General features: G+C 43.5%; 1 protein-coding gene across 1 annotated transcript in view; it reads left to right on the top strand.

The window, feature by feature from the left end:
• ITGB7 (integrin subunit beta 7) overlaps window positions 1–21,163 on the top strand; it is a 48,085-nt gene extending 26,922 nt beyond the window's left edge. The window contains exons 4-16 of the mRNA XM_087710563.1: window positions 505–706; window positions 1,469–1,639; window positions 2,758–2,999; window positions 4,934–5,092; window positions 6,087–6,182; window positions 6,268–6,357; window positions 8,473–8,616; window positions 8,819–9,012; window positions 10,770–10,912; window positions 13,915–14,122; window positions 15,810–16,012; window positions 18,967–19,136; window positions 20,989–21,163. Coding sequence (XP_087566689.1) covers window positions 505–706; window positions 1,469–1,639; window positions 2,758–2,999; window positions 4,934–5,092; window positions 6,087–6,182; window positions 6,268–6,357; window positions 8,473–8,616; window positions 8,819–9,012; window positions 10,770–10,912; window positions 13,915–14,122; window positions 15,810–16,012; window positions 18,967–19,136; window positions 20,989–21,051 — 2,085 coding nt within the window. The 3' untranslated portion in view covers window positions 21,052–21,163. The remainder of the gene's footprint in view (window positions 1–504; window positions 707–1,468; window positions 1,640–2,757; window positions 3,000–4,933; window positions 5,093–6,086; window positions 6,183–6,267; window positions 6,358–8,472; window positions 8,617–8,818; window positions 9,013–10,769; window positions 10,913–13,914; window positions 14,123–15,809; window positions 16,013–18,966; window positions 19,137–20,988) is intronic.
• Window positions 21,164–21,627: the final 464 nt, after the last annotated feature.

Raw genomic sequence — 21,627 nt, 5'->3', positions numbered from 1 at the left:
ATTTGATGCTGTGGGAAAATGGGAAGGGAGCTTATATGGAGTATGGGAGATATATATATAGTCATAATAATATTCCTTTCTCAGAGAGTCAAGGACATCTCGCCGAGCACCTGGAGGGGTATGACTGGGAGGCCTCTCCAGTTGGGATGGTGCCTGATTGGGCCATGTGACGGACATCTGGGTGCTGGGCAGGGACTTGGATTTTCATCTGGAAGCTTACAGATTTTCCCAGATGTGCCAATATGACATCTCTAATAAAATGGAACTTTGAGGAACTTCAAGCCTCAGAGTCTCCTTTCGTTGGGGGTGTTACTTGGAACCTTGACATTTTTATTGTGGTCATAGACAAGCATACCATTTCATCAAGTTTCTGTTCCCCTGGTATAAATGCATTGGGTATTGAGTAGGAAGAGCAACAGCACACTGCTCGTCTGCTATGGGAATTCTGAACGGTGGGATAAAACAAAACAGCATTGCAAACAACTGTCTCCTCGTTCTTCCCAGGATTTCGTGCAAGCAGGAGAGCCTGATGCAGAGCGTTGTGCTCCTCGGCCAGAGCTGGAACATCGTGGCTGCCTTGCCAGTGAGATCATGGATCCCCAAGGCAAGCACCATATTTTGGAGGACAGGCCTCTGAGAGATAACATCTACCATGAAAACATCACACAGCTGTCACCTCAAAGAATAGTTCTTCAGCTTCGGCCTGGTAAGTACTGTTGGCAGAAATATCCATCTGGTTCAGTTCCAAGCCGGGAGAAAAGCACTGGAGACAAAACAGAGGCGGGAGTCTGATTGGAAAGAGGGTCCATTTATTGATGAAGCAGAACCATCAAGCATGTGTGATTCTGGGCAGCTGACCACATGGAGTTGAGAGTGAGGGGTTTTTATACCTTCTCTTGGGCTTTGCACTTGAGCTTCCTGTTCCTGTGCAAGAACATGTATTCTATTGGCTGTTGTAGGGGTTATGTAGGGGTCATGGTTGACTCCATAGGTTGTCTGAGCTACGTTTGGTTGAAGTTTCTGAGAGTGATGCAATAATTAATGGCTTTGCCCTGTTTTGGCTCTTGGTGAGGGCTAATCTGCCTTTGTTCAGACTTTGCTGCAGGGAGTAATAGAATACCAAATCTGCATTTCTAAAAGCTGCCCCAGCTCAGTAACTGCTTGGGGGCAGGGAACTGGGGCTCTGAGTTTCTGAGCCCCTTAAGATTTTCATTTCTGTTTTAGGGAAAATATTTTATCCTGACTTTTTAAAAAATGTTTCTCAAAATATTTCATTCTTCTAAGAGTAGGGGGGTTGTAACTTCCCACAGTACCTTTATTGAAAAGAATCTCCAGACTCTGAAAAATCTGAAAAGCATTTAGTTGCCTGATCGGACTAGCTTGCCAATAGGAAGATTCCCCCAAATCCCTTCTTAGGCCAGACACATCTTCTTCCCTTCCTCCCTCCCTTCTGATTCTGTGCTTGTAGGAAAGGAGCAGAGTTTCACTGTCCGCTTCAAACGGGCCGAGGGTTATCCTGTGGACCTCTACTACCTCATGGACTTGTCCTACTCCATGAAGGATGACCTGCTGAAGATCAAGCAATTGGGAAGTGACTTGATGGCTGCCCTGCGCAAAGTTACTACCTCAGTGAAGATTGGTATGTAGTGAACTCTGAACAGGGGAACAGAAGATCTAGGAAAAGCATCATAGATTAGCGTAAGCCTTAGAAGAAAAGAGTAAAAAGTATTCACAACAATACATGAAAACTAGAATTTATTTTGACTGTGGACACATTTCGTTTAATTTTTTTTTTTTAATGAAGCGAGGACACCTTGCCTAACATCTGAATTCTTTATCTTTACTAGATAAAAAGACTGCATCCCTACTGACTAGCACGTACTACAAAGTTTTCTTTATAGCAATAGCATTTAGGCTTATATATACCGCTTTACAGTGCCTTCTCTAAGTGGTTTACAGAGTCAGCCTATTGCCCCCAACAATCTGTATCCTCATTTTACTCACCTTGGAAGGATGGAAGGCTGAGTCAACCTTGAGCCTGCTGAGATTTGAACTGCCAAATTGCAGTCAGCCGGCAGTCAGCAGAAGTAGCCTGCAGTACTTCACTCTAACCACTGCACCAATTATAGGGTCATATATTGGGCTTTTGTATTGCTTTATCCCTTGGATGAGAATGTTTTCTTTGTAACTCTTTTAAACTGACCTGAGCATTGCAAATTCATTGGAACTGTTTGGGTTGCATGTTTCTCTCTCCCTTTCTCTCTCCCTCTCCCTCTCTCCTTCTTCCTCTTCCTCCCCCTCCCTCTCTCTCTCCCCCTTCCTCCCTCCCTCCCCCCCATTCCCTTGAGGTTCTTTTTTTAAGTGTGCAAACTTATTCTAAGTCTTGTCCTAGTTTTTTGGGAAACCCACTTTTGTATTCACTCTTTGATAACTGTATGTCTGCCTTCCCAAGTAGGCCAGGCAGAAAACATGACCAGATAAATTAATTCCACTTTATTATAAATCTACATTAACACAATCTTGCCTGTGTGAAAGTGAAATTTTCCCGCCATCTCCTTTACAGCACAAGAATCTAAGGAGGGTCCCTTCTAAGCCTGTTGCCCTGCCCACTATCCAGCTGTGGGCTATACTGTCTCTTATCTGATCTGTTCACCCTGTCTCCCAAACGCTTATCCGTATGCCTGTAGGAGGTTGTAAAGCCCTCAGAGCTGGGGTTTAAGGGTAACATGAGTAAGACGGAAGATCTTTTCTTTGCAGGGTTTGGTGCCTTTGTGGACAAGACCGTGCTACCTTATGTCAATATGGTTCCTTCCAAGAGGAAAAATCCTTGCCTAAACGCACAGGAGAACTGCCAGTCGGCTTTCAGCTATAAGCACGTGCTCGCTCTGACTGAGAACGCCAGTGAGTTTGAGAGCAGGGTCGGTCAGCAGCGCATCTCAGCCAACCTGGATGATGCAGAAGGAGGCTTTGATGCTATCATGCAGGCAGCCATTTGCAAGGTGAGTGTAGCAGAAGCCCAGAGCACACAGCCTTCAAATAACCACCAGGCACCTGCTGGCCAGGTACCTCCAACCCAGATGGTTGTAACCTTCCCGTCCTTTGAGATGCTCGTATGAATTGTGCCCATGTTGCTCTGTGCTAGGGAGAACGGTAAGAAAGGTCCCATGTGGTAGAGCTCTCGCCTCACAATCAAGAGGTTGTGAGTTTGATTCAGGGGTGGGTTCTAACCGGTTTGGTAGAAGAGGTTCCAGAAATCTACCGTACTGGTTAGAACTGGTTCGTTACGGAGCACCTGCCCCGCCCCCTCGGTCGCTTTCCCCACCCATTCCGTCACCCCTCACAGGCAGTAGCTTGTGCAGCGTGGCCGGCCTCCTAGGAGCTCCCCGAACGTGCCTAGGAGTTGTGGCTGCCAGCAAAGCACAGGGGCATTCCAGGGTGGGGAGCAGAGACCCAGGCGGTTTCCTTCGCTTCCCTTGCAAGGGAGGAGTATACATCATTTTTGCATTCCTTCCTCCGCTGGACTTTACGCTCTTCTCCGTGCAATTAATATGCTGACATCATCTTGGCCACTCCCTCCCAGTCACATGACTGCCAAGCCACTCCCTCCTGGTCACACGACTGCCAATCCACTCCCACTCGGTCACATGGTCAGCAAGCCACTCCCACCTGGTCACATGGTTGGCAAGCCACTCCCACAAAGCAGGCCATACCTACAGAAGAGGTTCTAAAAAAATTTGAAACCCACCAGTGGTTTGATCCTAGGTAAAGGCAGATGTAGGGTCTCCTGCTTGGGCAGGGGGTTGGACTGGCTTTTGTAACCGCTTATATTTTACTACTTCATACAAAGTTGTGACTATTCTTTTCCCACAGCAAAATCAGGACATTCTCCGGGAATTCCTTCCCTCCCACTTACTCCCAAAGAAAAAAATATTTTGATATTTTTCCTGTGGAAAATAATACATCTCCTTCCTTGATCTGCACAGTTCTTAGGCTTGTTAAATCCACTAGACAGCTACGAGGGTAGAATTATGCAGACCAGGTCTCTCTCTCTCCTAACTTCCTTCCTTCCTTCCTTCCTTCCTTCCGTCCTCCCTCCCTCCCTCCCTCCCTCCCTCCCTCCTTTTGTTTTAAACTTATATCATACTCCTTCTTAGACTTTTCTCAAAACATTTAAAAATCTTTAAATACCTTTGTAATCTAGAAAGAATATTGACTCATCAAAGTGGAATTATCTTACCCTGCCACTCAGACAATCTAGCTTTAGCTGTAAATTAATTACATCCGAAAGTGTTTAAGAAACTGAGGCTTGCATAAACCTTGTACCCATATAAGCTGCATTATGACTGTGAGCTTGAGAAGAAGCCCTTGACTCCCCACTGCTCAACTCTCGAGTCAACCCCAAAACGCTCAGTTTCTGCCATCTCTTCATGAGGATCAGTTGTATGGAGTGCATGTAGGCGATCCTACAATCTCTCTTTACCCGGAAAGACTGCACTGGCTGCCCACTTCTGCAGCAATGCCATCCTCGTATCAAGGATGTCTACTCCACCATAGATCCTCAACCAGAAACCACACCTAATTTTTCTCAATCCGGAGCAAAATTTCACAAAATTTCATTGCCAGCCCACTGTCTGATCGTTTAAACTTTGGTAACTACTACCTTAGATTTATTTGCGGCGTTCTACATTTTCAGTTGGAAATCTTGTTTTCTAAAAAATAAACTGTTACAAAACCTGAGGTTTGATATTGGTAGCAAGATCTAACAGGTCTTGAACTTTGATCCGAGCTTTATTCAAATGCGTCTTAACCTCTTCTGAATATGCCGCACTCCCGAGACGTGGTGAATGAGTATTCAGTTCAAAAATATTGATGTAAGTAGAGTTGCTGTTTTGAATGTGGGAGAACTCACCTGACCCTTGCTCTCTCTTTCCAGGACCAGATTGGCTGGCGCAATGTGACCAGTCTGCTAGTTTTCACTTCAGATGGCGCTTTCCACACTGCAGGGGATGGAAAATTGGGAGGGATCCTTATGCCCAATGATGGCCGCTGCCACCTGGATGCCAATGGTGTATACAGCAAAAGTCACCTCTATGTAGGTTCCTTTCTCATCTTCTTGAAAAGCTACTGAGATTACTTAGAAAATAAGTGAAAGTGCAGTGTCTACCCAGTGGTGGGATTCAAGTAATTTAACAACCAGTTCGCCCAGGGTCAGGTTAGCCATCATGAGAGGTGTGGCCCTCCAGCTCCGCCGCATACGTGGGATGAGCCTCCTTTGATAGCCAATCTGACCCTGGATGAACTGATTTTTTAATTACTTCCAGCACCAGAGAGGGAGAGGAAGGGGAGCATCTGGGCTGCCACTGCCTTTCATTGGGGCAAGTGGATGGAGATGGGGCTTCTCTTGCCATCTCTTCTTTCCCCCCCCTCGCCAGGTATGGCTGGGCTTCCTGCCCCTCACTTCAGCCAGTTTGCGGAACTCCAGAAAAAAAATAGCTACTGGTTCTTCCGAAGTGGTGCGAACTGGCTGAATCCCACCACTGTGTCTACCACACCGAAACCTGGGACTTTCAGAGGTGCTGAACAATTCAGTGCCACGATCTTCTCAAAACCTGGTATCTTCTGGATGTATTGGATTTTAACTCTACTTGAAAGAGGCATTCTGGCAGTTGAAGTCTCATGCATCAGATTGCAGGATGTATTGAAGCAGAACCCAAATCCTCTGCACAGACACAGCTGGCATATGGAGAGAACAAAAGGATTGAAAAGATCTCCCGGCCCCTATTGATTGAAATTCTGTGGGAGGAAAAGGATGAGGGAGTCCCTCCATGCTGGAAATGCTTGGGACTGTGAGGTCAATGGGGGAAAGAAGAATAGGGAGAAAGGTAGGGGTGGGATTCAGCCGATTCGGACAGGTTCAGGCAAACCAGTAGCTCCGGCGATCAGCTGGGACAACCATGACCTGGATGGCTGAGAATCTCCATAGACATTTAAGGAAGGAAAATTTCCTAGGGGGGAAAAAACCCCAATGAGAAGGGAAATGAAGAAAAGCATCTCTCCCTGTAACCACAGCTTCTGTCTCTTTGCAGGACTATCCTTCCCTTGGGCACTTGGCTGAAGTGTTGTCCAAATCTAATATTCAACCCATATTTGCCGTGACTAGTTCCAAGCTATCCTTATATAAGGTGACTGCTGAGTTGGAGAGTGGGGAGGGGAGGTATACTTGGACTATTGGGGAATCTCCCACTCACATTTTCCTCTCCTCTCTAGGAGCTGAGCAAGCATATTCCAAAGTCAGTGGTGGGGGAACTGAAGTCGGACTCCAGAAATGTGGTGCAGCTCATAGAAGATGCATATAAAGTGAGAACATTGAGTAGTCTGGCTCATCTGAAATTAATCCTAATCAGGGGAAGGACCACTTTTCCAGTGCCACCGTCTACTTGAGCATTACTCAGAAAATGACCTGAAGGCACTCAATGTTCATGCTCTAATAAGAAATAGACTACGTAAACTATCATAGTTGGGAGATAACCTAGAAGCACTCTGAGCCCTTTGAATTGATTATATATTAGAGTTGTTCTCCTATATATAGCTTTTCTAAAGGTAAAGTAAAGGTTGCCTCACACATGCATGCTACTCGTTCCTGACTCTAGAGGGTGGTGCTCATCTCCGTTTCAAAGCCGAAGAGCCAGCGCTGTCCAAAGACATCCCTGTGGTCATGTGGCCAGCATGACTAAACACTGAAGGCGCACGGAACGCTGTTACCTTCCCACCAAATGTGGTTTCTATTATTCTACTTGCATTTTTACGTGCTTTCAAATTGCTAGGTTGGCAGAAGCAGGAACAAGTAACGGGAGCTCACTCTGTTACATGGCACTAGGGATTTGAACCGCCAAGCTGCCAACCTTTCTGATCGACAAGCTCAGCGTCTTAGCCACTAAGCTATCGCATTCCATAGATAGCTCTTCTAGCTTAGGGCAAATTTTCAGAGTTTGTTTTGGATATTCTCAGATCCAGTAGTGAGTGAAATTGAGAGGGATCCCGTTTAGAAATTAGTTATTTTGGTTTGTATTCAACACTCCCAAGTGCAAGAATGTGGCCAGGACAGAATTCTCTCTTCTTTCTCAGCCATTGCAACAGATAAGATCTCAGATGGTGTAGAGGTTAAGATGTTTGATTGGCAGTGGGGAGATCCAGGTTCTATTTTGCACTCAACCATGGAAACTCAATTTGGTGCTATATATATGTATGTATGTATGTATGTGTGTGTGTATATATATATGTGTGTATGTGTGTGTTTATTTGTGCTGATAAATAAATAAAGGGAGACTAGTATAGATCTATTTCAAGCTATTTAGCTCTCATCAGCTAGCCATACCCTTACTGGGATTTGAACCTGGGGTATATTACATACTAGGCAGACTTCTTAGCCATTAGGCCACAGGCTCTTATCCGTTATCAGCGAAGCCAGGGTGAAAGGTATCTATTAGATTTTTACAACCCCTGGTAAGCCCCAATTATGGGAGGAAGCTAACTGCTTCCATCATCTGTCAATCGGCTCGTCACAAGAGTCCATCACGACAGAAACCCAATATTTTTACTGTTGCCTTTGTTATATTTGTGTTTTTTTATTTGTGCTGATAAATAAATAAAGGGAGACTAGTATAGATCTATTTCAAGCTATTTAGCTCTCATCAGCTAGCCATACCCTTACTGGGATTGGAACATGTGCTGTATATAGCATAAAATTGAGTTTCCACGGTTGAGTGCAAAATAGAACCTGGATCTCCTATATATATATCCTCTCTGAGCTCCACCTACCTCAGAGGGTAGGTTTTGTGAGGGGGAAATGGGATAAAGAATGCTAGATACTATATTGCCTCCCTATATGCTATACATGGATGTGTAGGAAAAGGAGTGGCAGAACTTGGAGGTGGAGTTAAAAGAGGAATCAGCCTAGAATCCCTATGTAGCCACAAATGAACTAAGTCAAAATCCTGTTGAACCTTATTCTAATTCCAAGCATGTGCTGTTACTTGAGAAAATTCCTGTGTATAGACATAATTAGCAATAAATCAGTTTCATTGAACCTTCACATGTGTGTACCTGATCTTTTATGCCTGGTAGGATGCCATATATGTATATATATGGCCATATTTATTATATGCTATCTTGAGCTCTTGCAGGACAAAGGGGCTAATAATTTTATCCCATTTTGTTCTGATACTATATATATCATCCCAATCATATTTACTGCCTAGTAATCAATTTGATACTCCCATGATAGAAATAAACTGTGGCTTTCTTAAAGCAAACAACTGAGCTGAGTTCTGAAGCGCAGCCCCTCCACCCTCTAATCACTGGGTCTCTTAGTAAAAACATGTGTAAGCATTCTCCTTTTCTGCCTTGCTTTGCAGTGTAGCATCATCCGAGTCATAAGCCTACTCACAACAGATTCTACTTGTCTCTCCATAGAGTCTCGCTTCCACAGTGAAACTGGGACATTTCTCAGACCTTCCGCCTGGGATCTCCATTGCTTATGACTCCCATTGTGGAGACACAGCAACCTATGGGCAGACAGAGGGTGGAGAATGCAGTGACGTGTCTGTCAACCAGTTGGTGAGTATTTAAGTCAAGAGCTTCTGATGACTCCAAGCATGTCTCAGGAGAGGATCTCAAAGAGGTGGCTGTGTTACAGCTCTAGCAGTATAAGCGTGGATAGAGGGATGCTGGGAATTGGAATTTGGGAACACCTGGATTGCCACAGATTTATCACTTAGAGAAGTTGATGGAGCCCCTCTCATTCACCTGTCTTCCCAAGGTGCAATTCACAGTGAAGATAAGGGCAACCACTTGCCTACCTGAGTCCCAGAAACTTGTGTTGCGAGTATTAGGAGTGGGAGAGGAGGTCCAAGTAGAGCTGTCAACAGCCTGTGAGTGCCAATGTGGAGACACCCAGCCTGATGCACACCACTGCTCTGGTGGGCATGGCAACCTCACCTGTGGCATTTGCAGGTATTTATATGATTTATCCCAACTCTGATTAATCAATGAATTTAACTCACTCCCTGTTAATACTCCCAAAGTTTGTAAGATAATATTGAAATTAAATTCAAAAATATGAATAGTTAGTACTTTTAAAGAGATGAAAAAGATCTTATTGCATGACCATAAATTGGAGAGACATTATAAAGTGGTTTTTTTTCTCCTTTACAGCTTGAATAATCCTTAAAGTTTGAAACATATCACTGAAAGTGAACTTTATGTATGTCAAGAGGAGGTTAAAAAAGAGTAAAGTTTTTAAAAAGATCTGTTAGAAATTGATGTTGGAAAAGTTTTTAAAGAAAAGGTTAATGTTTTAAAATTTAAGAAAAGCATTACTTTCTTTAGGGTTAACGTTTGAAAGACTATACTGAGTTTTATTAACATAAAATATGACAGTCTATAAATATGAATGAGCAAACAGAAAAGAGATTGTTAAATCAATTATTTTACCTAAAAAAAAGAATGTATTCAATTTTGTTTCTATTTGGAAATTGCTTCTGAACTTTGTGCTTGTGATGGGAAAAAATGAAAATTTGTTTCTACAACAGGTTTGCTGTTGTAGAAGTGGCTAGTATATACTATTGTATAAAAGTAAAAAGTTGAGGTTATAATGTTATTATCTTCTACTGTACCAAAGAGAGTTGGAGGTCAGTGCCTTTTGTTTCTTTTTCCCTTTCCATCTCACGTTTTCTCTCCCCCGCCCTGTCCCTCCCCTAGTTTTCCATTATATTTTGTTTTCTTTTGTGTCTTATATTTTGATAAAAATTAATAAAATTTGATATTAAAAAACTAACTGATGACCTGAATATCATCCTCTCCTCAAAATATAACTGTGATGATGGAACTCTGCAATCTAGACACCACAAGTACCACCAAATTGGTTATCGACCACAGACAATTTCACTTACATTTATTGTTGCAGAGCAATAAAGGCTCAAAAAACCTTTTTCTTCATATGCCTGGAATAAGGTCCAGGTCAGAAATATTGCAATAAAGTAGTGTAATATTGATTTCACGGTCTGTTCTTTTGCCTTCATGAAGTGGCAAAATGATCTACAGTTAGTCCTCAACTTATGACTGGTCTCTTGGTGACCGTTTGAATTTATGGCAGACAAAACACTGCTTTGGCTGGCAAAGTGCTTCAGAAGCCCATCCAGCCCGAAAAAGGGGCACATGGGGGCCGCACACCAGTGGGTTGGATTCAAAACTTTTTACTATCGGTTCTGTGGGCGTGGCTTGCTGGGGGTAGCATGGCTTGGTGGGCGTGGCTTGGTGGGCATGGCAGGGAAAGGATACTGTAAAATCTCCATTCCCTCCCCACTCCAAGGGAAGCTTACTGCAAAATCCGCATTCCCTCCCGATCAGCTGGGACTCGGGAGGCAGAGAATAGATGGGAGCGAGGCCAATCAGACGTGGAATTTACCGATTCTCCGACCTACTCAAAATTACAGACATCATTTCATGTGAAAGTCTTGAAGAAGGGTTGAAAGACAGTGATTGATTGTTTGATAATAACTATCTGCCACAGCATTAGCAGAGTTCCCCTTTCCTTCCCCCCCCTCTTCTACCAACACCTAGATAAGGATTAATTCCAGCTCCAATTATAATTGAAGGACTGTAGCTATGCCAGCATGGAGAGGTAGCAAGTTGGTGAGGGTGAAACCATGCAAGCCAATAGTTGATTGAGAAATGCTCTTTGTCTCCTCTCCATGGCCCATTTCTTCTAGGTGTCATGAAGGCTATGTTGGCCGGCGCTGTGATTGCAGGAAAGAGGAAATACTTGGTTCAGAAGGTGTGAGCCTAGCAAGTGGGCCCTTCTGCAGTTGTGACAATGTTGCCTGTGAACGACATAATGGGCAACTCTGTGCAGGTAAAAACATGAAGTTTCTTTGAGATACTATGACTCTCCAATTGAAGAGAATATTTGTAGCTCAGGGTTGAACCATCGAGGCCTTCGTTCTGCCTGAACTTTGTTGATTGCTTGCAGGCTTTTAATATCCCAAGTAGGTAACATCACTGATGGACAAACAGTAAAGCAAATAGAAGAATGGACAGGATGACAGATGGAGAAAGCAGACAGTCTGCTGGACAGACCAGACAGATGGCTGGACAGACAGCACCCAGATGGACAGAATCACAAACAGAACGATGGATGGACAGATAGATGATAAACTAGAGAGATGGAAGAATGAACACACAGACATAGATATACAGATGAACAGGCTATTGGATAGAGACAAATGGGCAGGCAGACTGACAGACACACAAAAGGACAGATGGAGAAATATAAGGACAGACAGGTAGAAAAATGGACAGACTGAATAGACAGGCAGATATATAGATAGATGGAGAGATGAAAGTGCAGACAGACATACAGACAGACAGTTGGATAGGCAGGCAATAGATAATGAATAGATGGACAGATGGATATACTCTGGGCATTGTCTTCTGTCCATGTGTTTGTCTGTCTGTCCATCTATCTGTCCACAGACAGGAGGATGAACAAACAGACAGCCTATTGGACAGACAGATAGGCAGCAGGTGGATGGACACTTAGGTAAACAGACAGACAGACAAAGACATTGATACGGTCAAACATACTGTTGAAGAGATGGATAGCAGTCAGACAGATGGATAGATGGACCAACAGCAAAGGACAGATGGACAGATTGATGTGGATGGATCAGTGGATAAACAGAGAGAGGGAAGAATGAACAGACAGACATTCAGATGGATGGATATATGAATAGATCGACAGATGGACAGACAGACATATAGATGAACCCACAGACAAACAACTCGACAGTTGGACAACCAGCCAGAGAGACAGGAGGACAAACTGCTACACAGGCAGACAGATGGACTGGGGGACATACAGCCGCAAGGAAGGCAGACAGACAGACAGACGGGCACTATTACTCTCATTAGCCATTAGCTGGATAAATATAAGATACATAACTCACTATCATTATGAACGTTTCCTTTATGAGGAGTCCTTGTTGCAGTCTGAGCTCGTTTTTTTTCTTGCAGACGTTTCATCACACCCAAACTAAGTAACATCATAGCAGGCGCTGGAGTCTGTATGTCCTTCTGTCCATCTGTCTGTCCCTCTATCTGTCTGCCCCGATGTCAGTCTGTCCTGCTGCCTCTCTCTCTCTGTCTGTCCAACTGCCGGTCGGTGGGTCCATCTGTGCGTTGGTCATTTCAACCCTGAGCTACAAATATTGTCCTTTCTATGAATGCACTGAAAATGTTATACATGAAGTAGACAATTCTATTGCCTTAGCACTCAGTTTCCATTAGAAAGAAAACATCTCTCTAGTGTTCCACCTCGTGGTTATGCTTGTAAATATGCAGCCAATGCCAGTGGAAATCTGCAAAGCCAGTAATTTGGAGAAGACAGGATTTGTGCATAAGACAAATAATATTCTGTCCTTTGATGCTGATGTTCATATTAGATAGAGAAGACAAACGGAAACTGCCTGATGACCCTGGAGGGTGGAGGATGGGGGTAAGGTGATAGATAAGAAAAGCCAGGTTGCTGTCCTTTCTGTGCTTTAAAGGTGTGTGTGCTTGTGTTAGAAGTTGCTATATCAATAGAATAGGCAGGTCTCCTTAAAAGAGCAGAATGAAAAGGCACCAGATCAACCCACAGAAGGCTTCCTCCCATGGTGTTATCCTCCATTACTGCAGCAGAGATCATTTTAATTCCAGTGGTAATTGGCACACTGGGTGCTATTCCAAAAGCACTGGAATTACATTTAAAACAGTTAAAAATTGACAAAATCACCATCAGTCAAATGCAAAAAGCCGCACTGCTTGGATCTGCACGTATATTACGAAAATACATCATGACGTCCTAGGCCCCTGGGTGGGGCCCGACTAGTAACCAATGCCAAATCCAGTGAAACAACTGGCCGCTGTGATACAATTGTATAATAATAATAATAATAATAATAATAATAATAATAATAATAATAATAATAATAATACCACCACCTGACATGTCATTAGGGCATTTGGCACCATGTCCAAGAATTTTACAAGATACATCCACAAATTGCAGCTTCCTGCAATAACACTAGCAAAAATGTAAAAAACTGCACTACTCGGAACATCTTATATTTTAAGAAGGTACTTGGTTGATACCTAGGATGCTGGCAGCAAACTGTATCAACTATTAGCACCAGTCACTGGTATTTGTAATGCATTTTTGAATGTTCAGTTTATAGCAATAGCAATAGCAGTAGACTTATATACCGCTTCATAGGCCTTTCAGGCCTCTCTAAGCGGTTTACAGAGAGTCAGCATATTGCCCCCAACAATCTGGGTCCTCATTTTACCCACCTCGGAAGGATGGAAGGCTGAGTCAACCCTGAGCCGGTGAGATTTGAACCGCTGACCTGCTGATCTAGCAGTAGCCTGCAGTGCTGCATTTAACCACTGCGCCACCTTGGCTCCACAGTTGGCTGAGTTTCATGTTTAATGAAGAAAATATATAACAACAACAACAACAACAACAACAACAACAATAATAATACTCTGATTAATCTTTAATTATAATAATAATTTTTTGGGGGGTAGAATCAGAAAGTTCAAGTCTGATAAATTTAAAATTTCCGAATAGTGAGATAGCCCTTTAGGAATTGCTCCAAGGGCTCCAATTACAATCAGGACAACACACGATTTCTTTTTCCACAGTCGCTCAACTTCAATTTGCAAGTCCCGGTACTTTGGGATTTTTTCTTGCTGGGTTTTTTTTTTAGATGCACAAATTGAAGATAAATAGCAAGAAAAAAATCACAAAGTACCAGCCATTTTCCCTATAACACAAAGAATTCCACAATGATGCTTGTCTCCTTCTGCCAACAGGTAATGGGCAGTGCAGGTGTGGCCAGTGCCAATGCCAGGCCAATTACACTGGCAGCGCATGTGAGTGCAGCCTGGATACCAATGGATGCGACCAAGAGGGCAAGATCTGCAATGGGCATGGCCACTGTGCCTGCAACCGATGCCAGTGTGATGTTGGGTGGTTCGGCAGCCACTGTGCTGACCACCAGATGCCCTGTGAAGTGCACAGGTGAGGCTGAGGGGAGGGAGCCAATGGATCGAGGGAAGAGACTGGCTGCTTGTTCATGGGTTTTTTTAAGCAGGAGGGTTTTGTTCAGCAAAGTTCATTGTCAGTCACCACCCTGATTAAGTCAAAGTGAGAACCATTACCATGTACTTTGACTGGGTTTGATGCCAATGGCATTGCACTTTTCAATTGTTCATCAGTACTGCACAGGAGCACTGGATACTTTCAATGCAAGTTTCCTTGAGCAAGTTGGCATCCTAAATCCTTTCATTTAGTTGGAATACCAGTGGGCATCAGTGAAGCAGACAGACCAGGAACTCGGGATAGCTTAAAACAGCTGAGTTGCTGGGATTGTCTGAATCTACTGCATTGCATGGTCTCTAGAGTATCACCACACATGGTGCCAGCACATTTTAAGTGACAGGCGGGGGGACATTAGCAAGTAACTGGAGGACTCCGTGAGTTTTTATATTCCTAGCCAGCACACTGATAACATTTAGAACTGCAGTCCTAGCATTTTCAGAAGATGCTGGCTTTAGGAAGATTTCATTGGGCTTCACTGTGCTACTACAGGTAACCCTTGATCTACAATCATAATTATAAGGGGTTTGGATTAGAAGACTTCCAAGTTCTCTTCCAACTCTCTTTATTCCATTCCATTCCATTCCATTCTATTCTATGCCATGCTATGCTATTCCATTCCATTCCATTCTATTCCAATATTTGATTTGATTCTGTTCTGTTCTGTTCCGTTCCTTCACTCCATTATTTTATATTCTATTAATGTATTATTTCTATTTCTATTCTATTGATTTCCATTGCTAAGCAAGGTGGTTGTTAAGTGAGTCACACCTGATTTTTATAGTCTCTTTTGCCATGGTTGTTAAATAAATCACCACTGCTTTTAAGTGAATCATGCAGTTGTTAAGCAAATCTGGCTTCCCCCATTATCTTTGCTTGTTGGACTAGTGGAAATGGCAACCACATAAGGGCACCGCAACCATCATAAACACATGGCGATTGCCAAGTGCTCAAATTTTGGTTATGTAATTGTGGGAATGCTGCAGTGGTAGTTCGTGTAAGGATTAGGATTGGTGTAAATCCCCTTTTTCAGTGTCATTGTAACTTTGGGTGGTCACAAAACAAATCGTGTCTTCATGACGCTGTATCAGCTTGTATTTCTGGTTATGTTAGTAACTTTCACTCCACTTAATAAGCAAATCGGACCATTAGAGCTTCATTAAAGAAGAACTTTTGCTATGTGATTATATTGTATTGTTCCAAATTATAATTATGTGAACTAAAAATCTGCCCCTTTTAGATTTGTATATATGCTTGTTTATCATCAGACTTATAGGTGGTCTTAATCAGAGTTTACAACTTTGGGCAAATCAAATTAAAAGCCACCTTCAGAACATGTGCTCATCTTTGCCACCAAATGTTAGTAGTAGGGATTCATGATATAAAAAAGGAATCTGAAAAAAAAAAATCTCTCCCCCCACCTGCCCTCTTTCATCAACTGGTTGAACCACATTTAGCTGTAGTAACTTCCCCGGTGATCAAACTGTTCTCCATTGGTGCTAGCAGTTTTTGGGTGTCTGAATGGGTGTGGGGGCCATACTGTATGCTAAGCAAAAGTAAATAAAAGCCCCTAATTTTTTTTAAAAAAAAACTGCACATCTGTTGGCAGGGATTGTGCCGAGTGCAAAGCTTTTGGGACCGGACCGCTGAGTCAGAACTGTAGCAATTCCTGCAGCCAAATGGTGAGAATGTTGGTGGCCCCTGTGGATGAGAGATGGTGCCAGATGAAGGGAGGAGATGGGCGCCTCCTCATCTACCTCATTGAGAAGGACAAGACGGGAAACATCCTCCTGACGGTGAATGACCGAAAGGGTGAGTTGCCAGGGGAAGAAATATGAGCATGTGATGTTATTCTTCTGTCCTGTTGGGGTTTCCCAGAGACACTTGGTTAGACATGCTGGGAATGGGTGGATAGAGGAATGAATGAGTGAGTGAGTGAGTGAGTGAATGAATGAAGAGAGAGGAAGGGAAGGGAAGGGAAAGGAAGGGAGGGAGGGAGGGAAGGAAGGAAGGAAGGTAGGTAGGTAGGTAGGTAGGTATTGTCAGCCTCTGTTTGGCTTGCTCACTTATGGCTGTTTTGCTATGCTTGCTTACTATCAGCTGCCATAGGAACGGGGTGGGGGGAATCCATGGTATTGGGGAAGGGAATTATCTTGTACTGAAGGAGTCTTGTTCTCACCATCTTCTGCGCATGCTGGTGGCTGATGTTGGGACTTGGTCAAGGCCAACCGTTTCACATACCAACCTGATGAGGCTGTTTGAATATGCACCCCACATGACACCTTAGGGAGTTGCAGATTGGACACTGGGTTGGGGAATTGAGGGGAGGGTGCTGGGTAAATGTTTGATATGCATATGTTCCCGCCTTGCTGGCTCAGATCTTGCTTTCCTTTTTGCTGCTTTCACTTCACGTCTAGTAAAAGTACTTTATCTCTATTAAAATGGAGTTGAGTTTTTTTCTTTCTTGGATATTGAAGGAGGCATGATTGACAGGTATTGGGTTTCTGGTGGGATCCAGACCCAGGATCTGCTTATATGCTAGGTAGCCTGTGATGCTGCAGCAGGCAAGGGAAGTCTGCATACGTCTCTGTAAGGAGCTCTGAGAAAATCAAATTTCTAAACCAACTGCTTGTTAACCATGCTTTGCTGAACAAACCACAACTCGCTGGATTTTTCCCCATTGCACTAAATAAGTAACTGATGTTATGTCTTAGTGTAATACGTAAATCTAATCTGTATGCTTCCATACAGATTTCAGATTTCAGATTTAATTTATTTGTATGCCGCCCTTCTCCGGGAGGGACTCAGGGCGGCGAACAACTCAAAAGGGAAAAGGGGATACAAACACAATACATATAATTAAAATACACAAGAGTCATACAGCCATACAAGTCGAGAGGGGAGGGGAACTCATCAACCCCAGGCCTGCCGGCACAGCCAGGTTTTGACGGCTTTCCGGAAGGCCTGGAGAGGGGTGAGGGTCTGAATCTCCGCGGGGAGTTCATTCCAAAGGGCCGGAGCTGCAACAGAGAAGGCCCTCCCCCGGGTAGTAGCCAGATGGCATTGGCTGGTAGACGGAACCCGGAGGAGGCCGACCCTGTGCGATCTAACGGGTCTGTGGGAGGTAATTGGCATCATTTGCCCCTCAATAGCCATTGATACGATCCTGTAAGATTCAATCTATGCAAAAAACAAGGGGTTTTTTGCATAAATATTGGCTCTAGTTGGCAGCTTACATGCACAAATTGCTTCAGTGTTCATTGTACTATCTTTGAACTAGGAGGCGATATTGTTCCTCCCTTACCTCAAATCATCTTGAGTTAGATGCAAACTCTTACTAGCAATTATACAGAAAGATAAAGGAGGACAATGGGTGGTTTTTACATCATACAAAGCTTTTGGTTTTATCTTTGGTTAGCTCTGGCAAATCTTTGATTTACCGGCAATCACAATTAAGCACATCGCACAGTGCAGTGGGTGAATCCAGCACACAATTCTTGCTGCCAAAATGAAAATTGCTGTCTCTTCAATGACCCCCACCCCCGCTCATGTCCTTCTATTCTGTAAAGAATGACATTTAATAATACTGGAGAAATGTCATCAGCAGACATGAACAGCCTCCCAACGTTGATCTTTGAGAAGGAGAGCACTACAGCAGAGACAGTGGTAGCAGAATTTCACTCCTGAAAAACAGAGTCTCCAGCAAATCCCCATCACATTACTTGACAAGTGTAGCCCTGCAGGCAGGTATACAACAGGCTGCCCAAATCGATATCCCCCGGTCTGTAAAAGAAATAACGTTTCATCTTGGTAAAAGGAAGAAGCTGTTTGGAGGTCCTGCTATGGGAAGGTGAGCATGGGTGCTACATAGTATAGTATAGTCTTTATTGTCATAGTACATCATGTATACAACGAAATTGGTTTTAGCCTCACTGATGCAATCCATGACAAAAAAAAAATACAAACCACATAAATAGTATAAAGAATAATCCCTATGCAAGCAATTAGGGAAAGGAAAACTAGTCCTGTGTTTCCGCATGTGTGTGGAGTGATTGTGGTTGTGTTTAAGAGTCTGACAGCCCAAGGATAGAAACTGTTTTTAAACCTGGTTATTTGGCTGGCTATGCTTCAATGTCTTCTGCCCGATGGTAGAAGTGCAAAGAGACACTGACCACAGCAAGGCACAGAATACATGGCTGCAATGGAAGAGGGAATAGAGAGGAAATAGCAAAGGAATGAATGTTTTTTTCCGGTGAGACCACTCTATCAGAAAAACTTGGCCTACCCAACTATGGGACGGAGCATACTGCTTCCACTTTCGCCTTTCAGCCCCAATCCGGGAGCCTTTGCAAGCAGTCGCTTCCACGACAAACTATTTTTGTGTTGAATTTATATTTTACCAACAAAGAAATAAGGGAGACGAGTATAGATCTATTTCAAGCTGTTTACGGTAGCTCTTGTCAGAGCTTGAAATAGATCTATACTAGTCTCCTTTATTGTATTTTTTTCAGTAAAATATAAATTCAATAGCAAAGGAATGGGATGTAGCTTCTCCAATCCCTGGTGGGAGTGTTGGCAACTTAGATCAGTGTTTCTCAACCTTGTCAACTTGAAGATGTCTGGACTTCAACTCCCAGAATTCCCCAGCCAGCATTCGCTGGCTGGGGAATTCTGGGAGTTGAAGTCCAGACATCTTCAAGTTGACAAGGTTGAGAAACACTGACTTAGATAACTCCTGTGCTGCTTCTTTTTTTCTACCCTGGCAGGGCCAGATTCTACCAGGCAGCCGAACCTGATGCCGGTGTTAATGAGTGGGCTTATTGTGGTGAGCATAGGGGTGCTTCTCATTACCCTGCCCCGTGCCGTTGTGGAGATCTGTGACCGGAGGAAGTTCAGACGCCTTGAAAAAGAACGAAAAAGTGCCCTGTGGTCTCAGGTCAGTGCCCTTCAAAGCATCGTCAACTTGCAAGGCCATGCTGAGAGAGACAAAACTGACCCACCGGGAAGCTTTGCACCTTGGGAAACACCTGCAGACAGAGCTCTTCCTCCTGGAAAATGTGAAGCATGCATATTATTCACACATTGCATATAACTAGGGGGACAACTTGCCTTCAGAAGTTGTGGGTGCTTTGTCACTGGAGGTTTTTAAGAAGAGACTGGACAGTCACTTGTCTGAAATAGTATAGGGGCAGCAGTCCCCACAGGGGACTGGTTCCATGGAAAGAGATTTTTCTGTGGACCGGAGAGGGCATGGCTTCATATGCTGCCTGCATCCCATGGGTGGAGCTTTACTTGTTTGCGCAGACTGGTTACTGCCATGCCACGGCTCCTGCCAGTCCACGGACCAGGGGCTGGGGACCCCTGATATAGGATTGCCTGCTTTTGTGTGGGTGTGGGGATAGATAGATAGATAGATAGATAGATAGATAGGTAGATAGATAGGTAGGTAGGTAGGTAGGTAGGTAGGTAGGTAGGTAGGTAGGTAAGTAGGTAGGTTGGTTGGTTGGTTGGTTGGTTGGTTTGGTTTATTAGATTTATGTGCCGCCCTTCTCCCAAGGACTCAGGGCGGCATACAACATTAAAAGAAACACATAATACAAAAGTTTTAAAAAATTAAATAGAATATCCCAAACAAACCCAATTAGATAGAGATAGATAGATAGATAGATAGATAGATAGATAGATAGATAGATAGATAGATAGATGATAGATAGATCTTTATCTCAAGCAAGCATGTGAAGAGGGGCATTTTGTTGCTTGTTCTTAACCGTATTTTTTTAATTAATTAGACTTATATACCACTTCATAGGGCTTTCAGCCCTCTCTAAGTGGTTTATAGATTTTTTTAGCAAATTGAGTCAGCAACTTGCCCCCACAGTCTGGGTCCTCATTTCACCCACCTCGGAAGGATGGAAGGCTGAGTCGACCTTGAGCTGGTGAGATTAGAACCGCTGAACTGCAGATCACAGACAGCTGAAGTGGCCTGCAGTACTGCACCCTAACCACTGCGCCACCTCGGCTCGTATATGCTGTTCTTCTACCTACCATTGAGGTATGAGCAGCTTGGCATCCTCCTGAGGGTTGGACTATAATTCTCCTCTGCTCGTTTGTATAATCAGGACTTATAAGGCCCAAAGCTCCCTTCAGCTTTACATGGATGGCCGTAGCTTTAACAAAGCAACTGAGCTTATCTGAGATCAATTTAGCTTGGGTGCCTCAAGACCTTTTAATGCAATTCAGTTAACTCAAGCAAAAACTATCAAGATCTTTTGCACAAAAGCACACAGACTATTCTTGCTTTTCTAGGAATTGACACTTTCTAGCTGATGTCAATTGCAGAAATCTCGCTCTGAAGGATTGGATAGGGATAGGATACAAAGTTGGAAGGGATCTTGGAGGTCCTCTAATCCAACCCCCTGCTCAAGCAGGAAACCCTCTACCATTTCAGACAAACGATTGACCAAATATCTTCTTAAACACTTCCAGTGTTGGAGCATTCACAACTTCTGGAAGCAAGTTGTTATTTGGAGGCAATGCATCATAATGCAGTTCACTCAATCCTAATTTCTAGATGTAGATTAGCTAGTATGTGGTTCAGTGTATCACACCAACATAGCATAAAAATGCATGAATCCTCTTTTCTGAGATAGCTTCTGAGCGAGTTCTGGGGAAGTGGGGAAGGGCTTTTTCAAAGATGACCTCACTCACAGATGGAGGAACTTGCTGCTGATTCGAGCTACAAATTCAGCATTTGCACTTTGCCCTGATCTTCTGATTTCTTTTTCCAGACGAACAACTTCAAGTTCAAGAGTGCCACCACAAGAGTCACCACTAAAGGAGAACATTTGTAGTCCAGGGTTGAAATGAGGGGTCCTTGGTGCTGCTTGTTTTCTTGCAGATGTTTCATTATTCTAACTAGGTAACATCATCAGTGCTAATAAAGAGTGCGGTTTACTGTCAGTTTATATTCTGAGGTCTTGTCTGTCTGTGTGAGGGTCTTAGGGATTCTTTGGTTGGGCTGTTTTCTGTTGGCTCTGTGGCAGTTTCTTGACTGGGGTATTGCTTACTTGATTATTGGTCTGAAGTTGACTTTGAAGTTAATCTATGCTGATCTGCTGAGTGCTGATTACTGGTGGAAAGGTGCTGGAGTCTTTTTCTCTTTTGGGCTGGTTGATTGTCTGTTTTGTATAGTCTATAGAAGTTGTTAATGCTTATGTGTCCATTGATGGTTGATTTGTTAGAGTGCCAGGCTTCTAGAAATTCCCTGGCATTTTTGGACTTGGTCTGGTCTACGATTGTCACATTTTCCCAATTGAAACTGTCAGTTTGTTGCAGCAATCACATCCAGAACCACACATAGGTAACTGATTCAGCAGGATTCATTAACTTCTCTTTATATACATAATAACACCTGAAGTAATATATAC

Source organism: Thamnophis sirtalis, unplaced genomic scaffold, assembly GCF_051295495.1.
Source record: "Thamnophis sirtalis isolate CommonGarterSnake01/CBP01778 unplaced genomic scaffold, rThaSir2_p1.2 scaffold_3, whole genome shotgun sequence".
NCBI classification, from domain to species: Eukaryota; Metazoa; Chordata; class Lepidosauria; order Squamata; family Natricidae; genus Thamnophis; species Thamnophis sirtalis.
The sequence above is the reverse complement of the archived record's forward strand: the minus strand, read 5'-3'. Positions and strand labels throughout refer to the sequence as shown.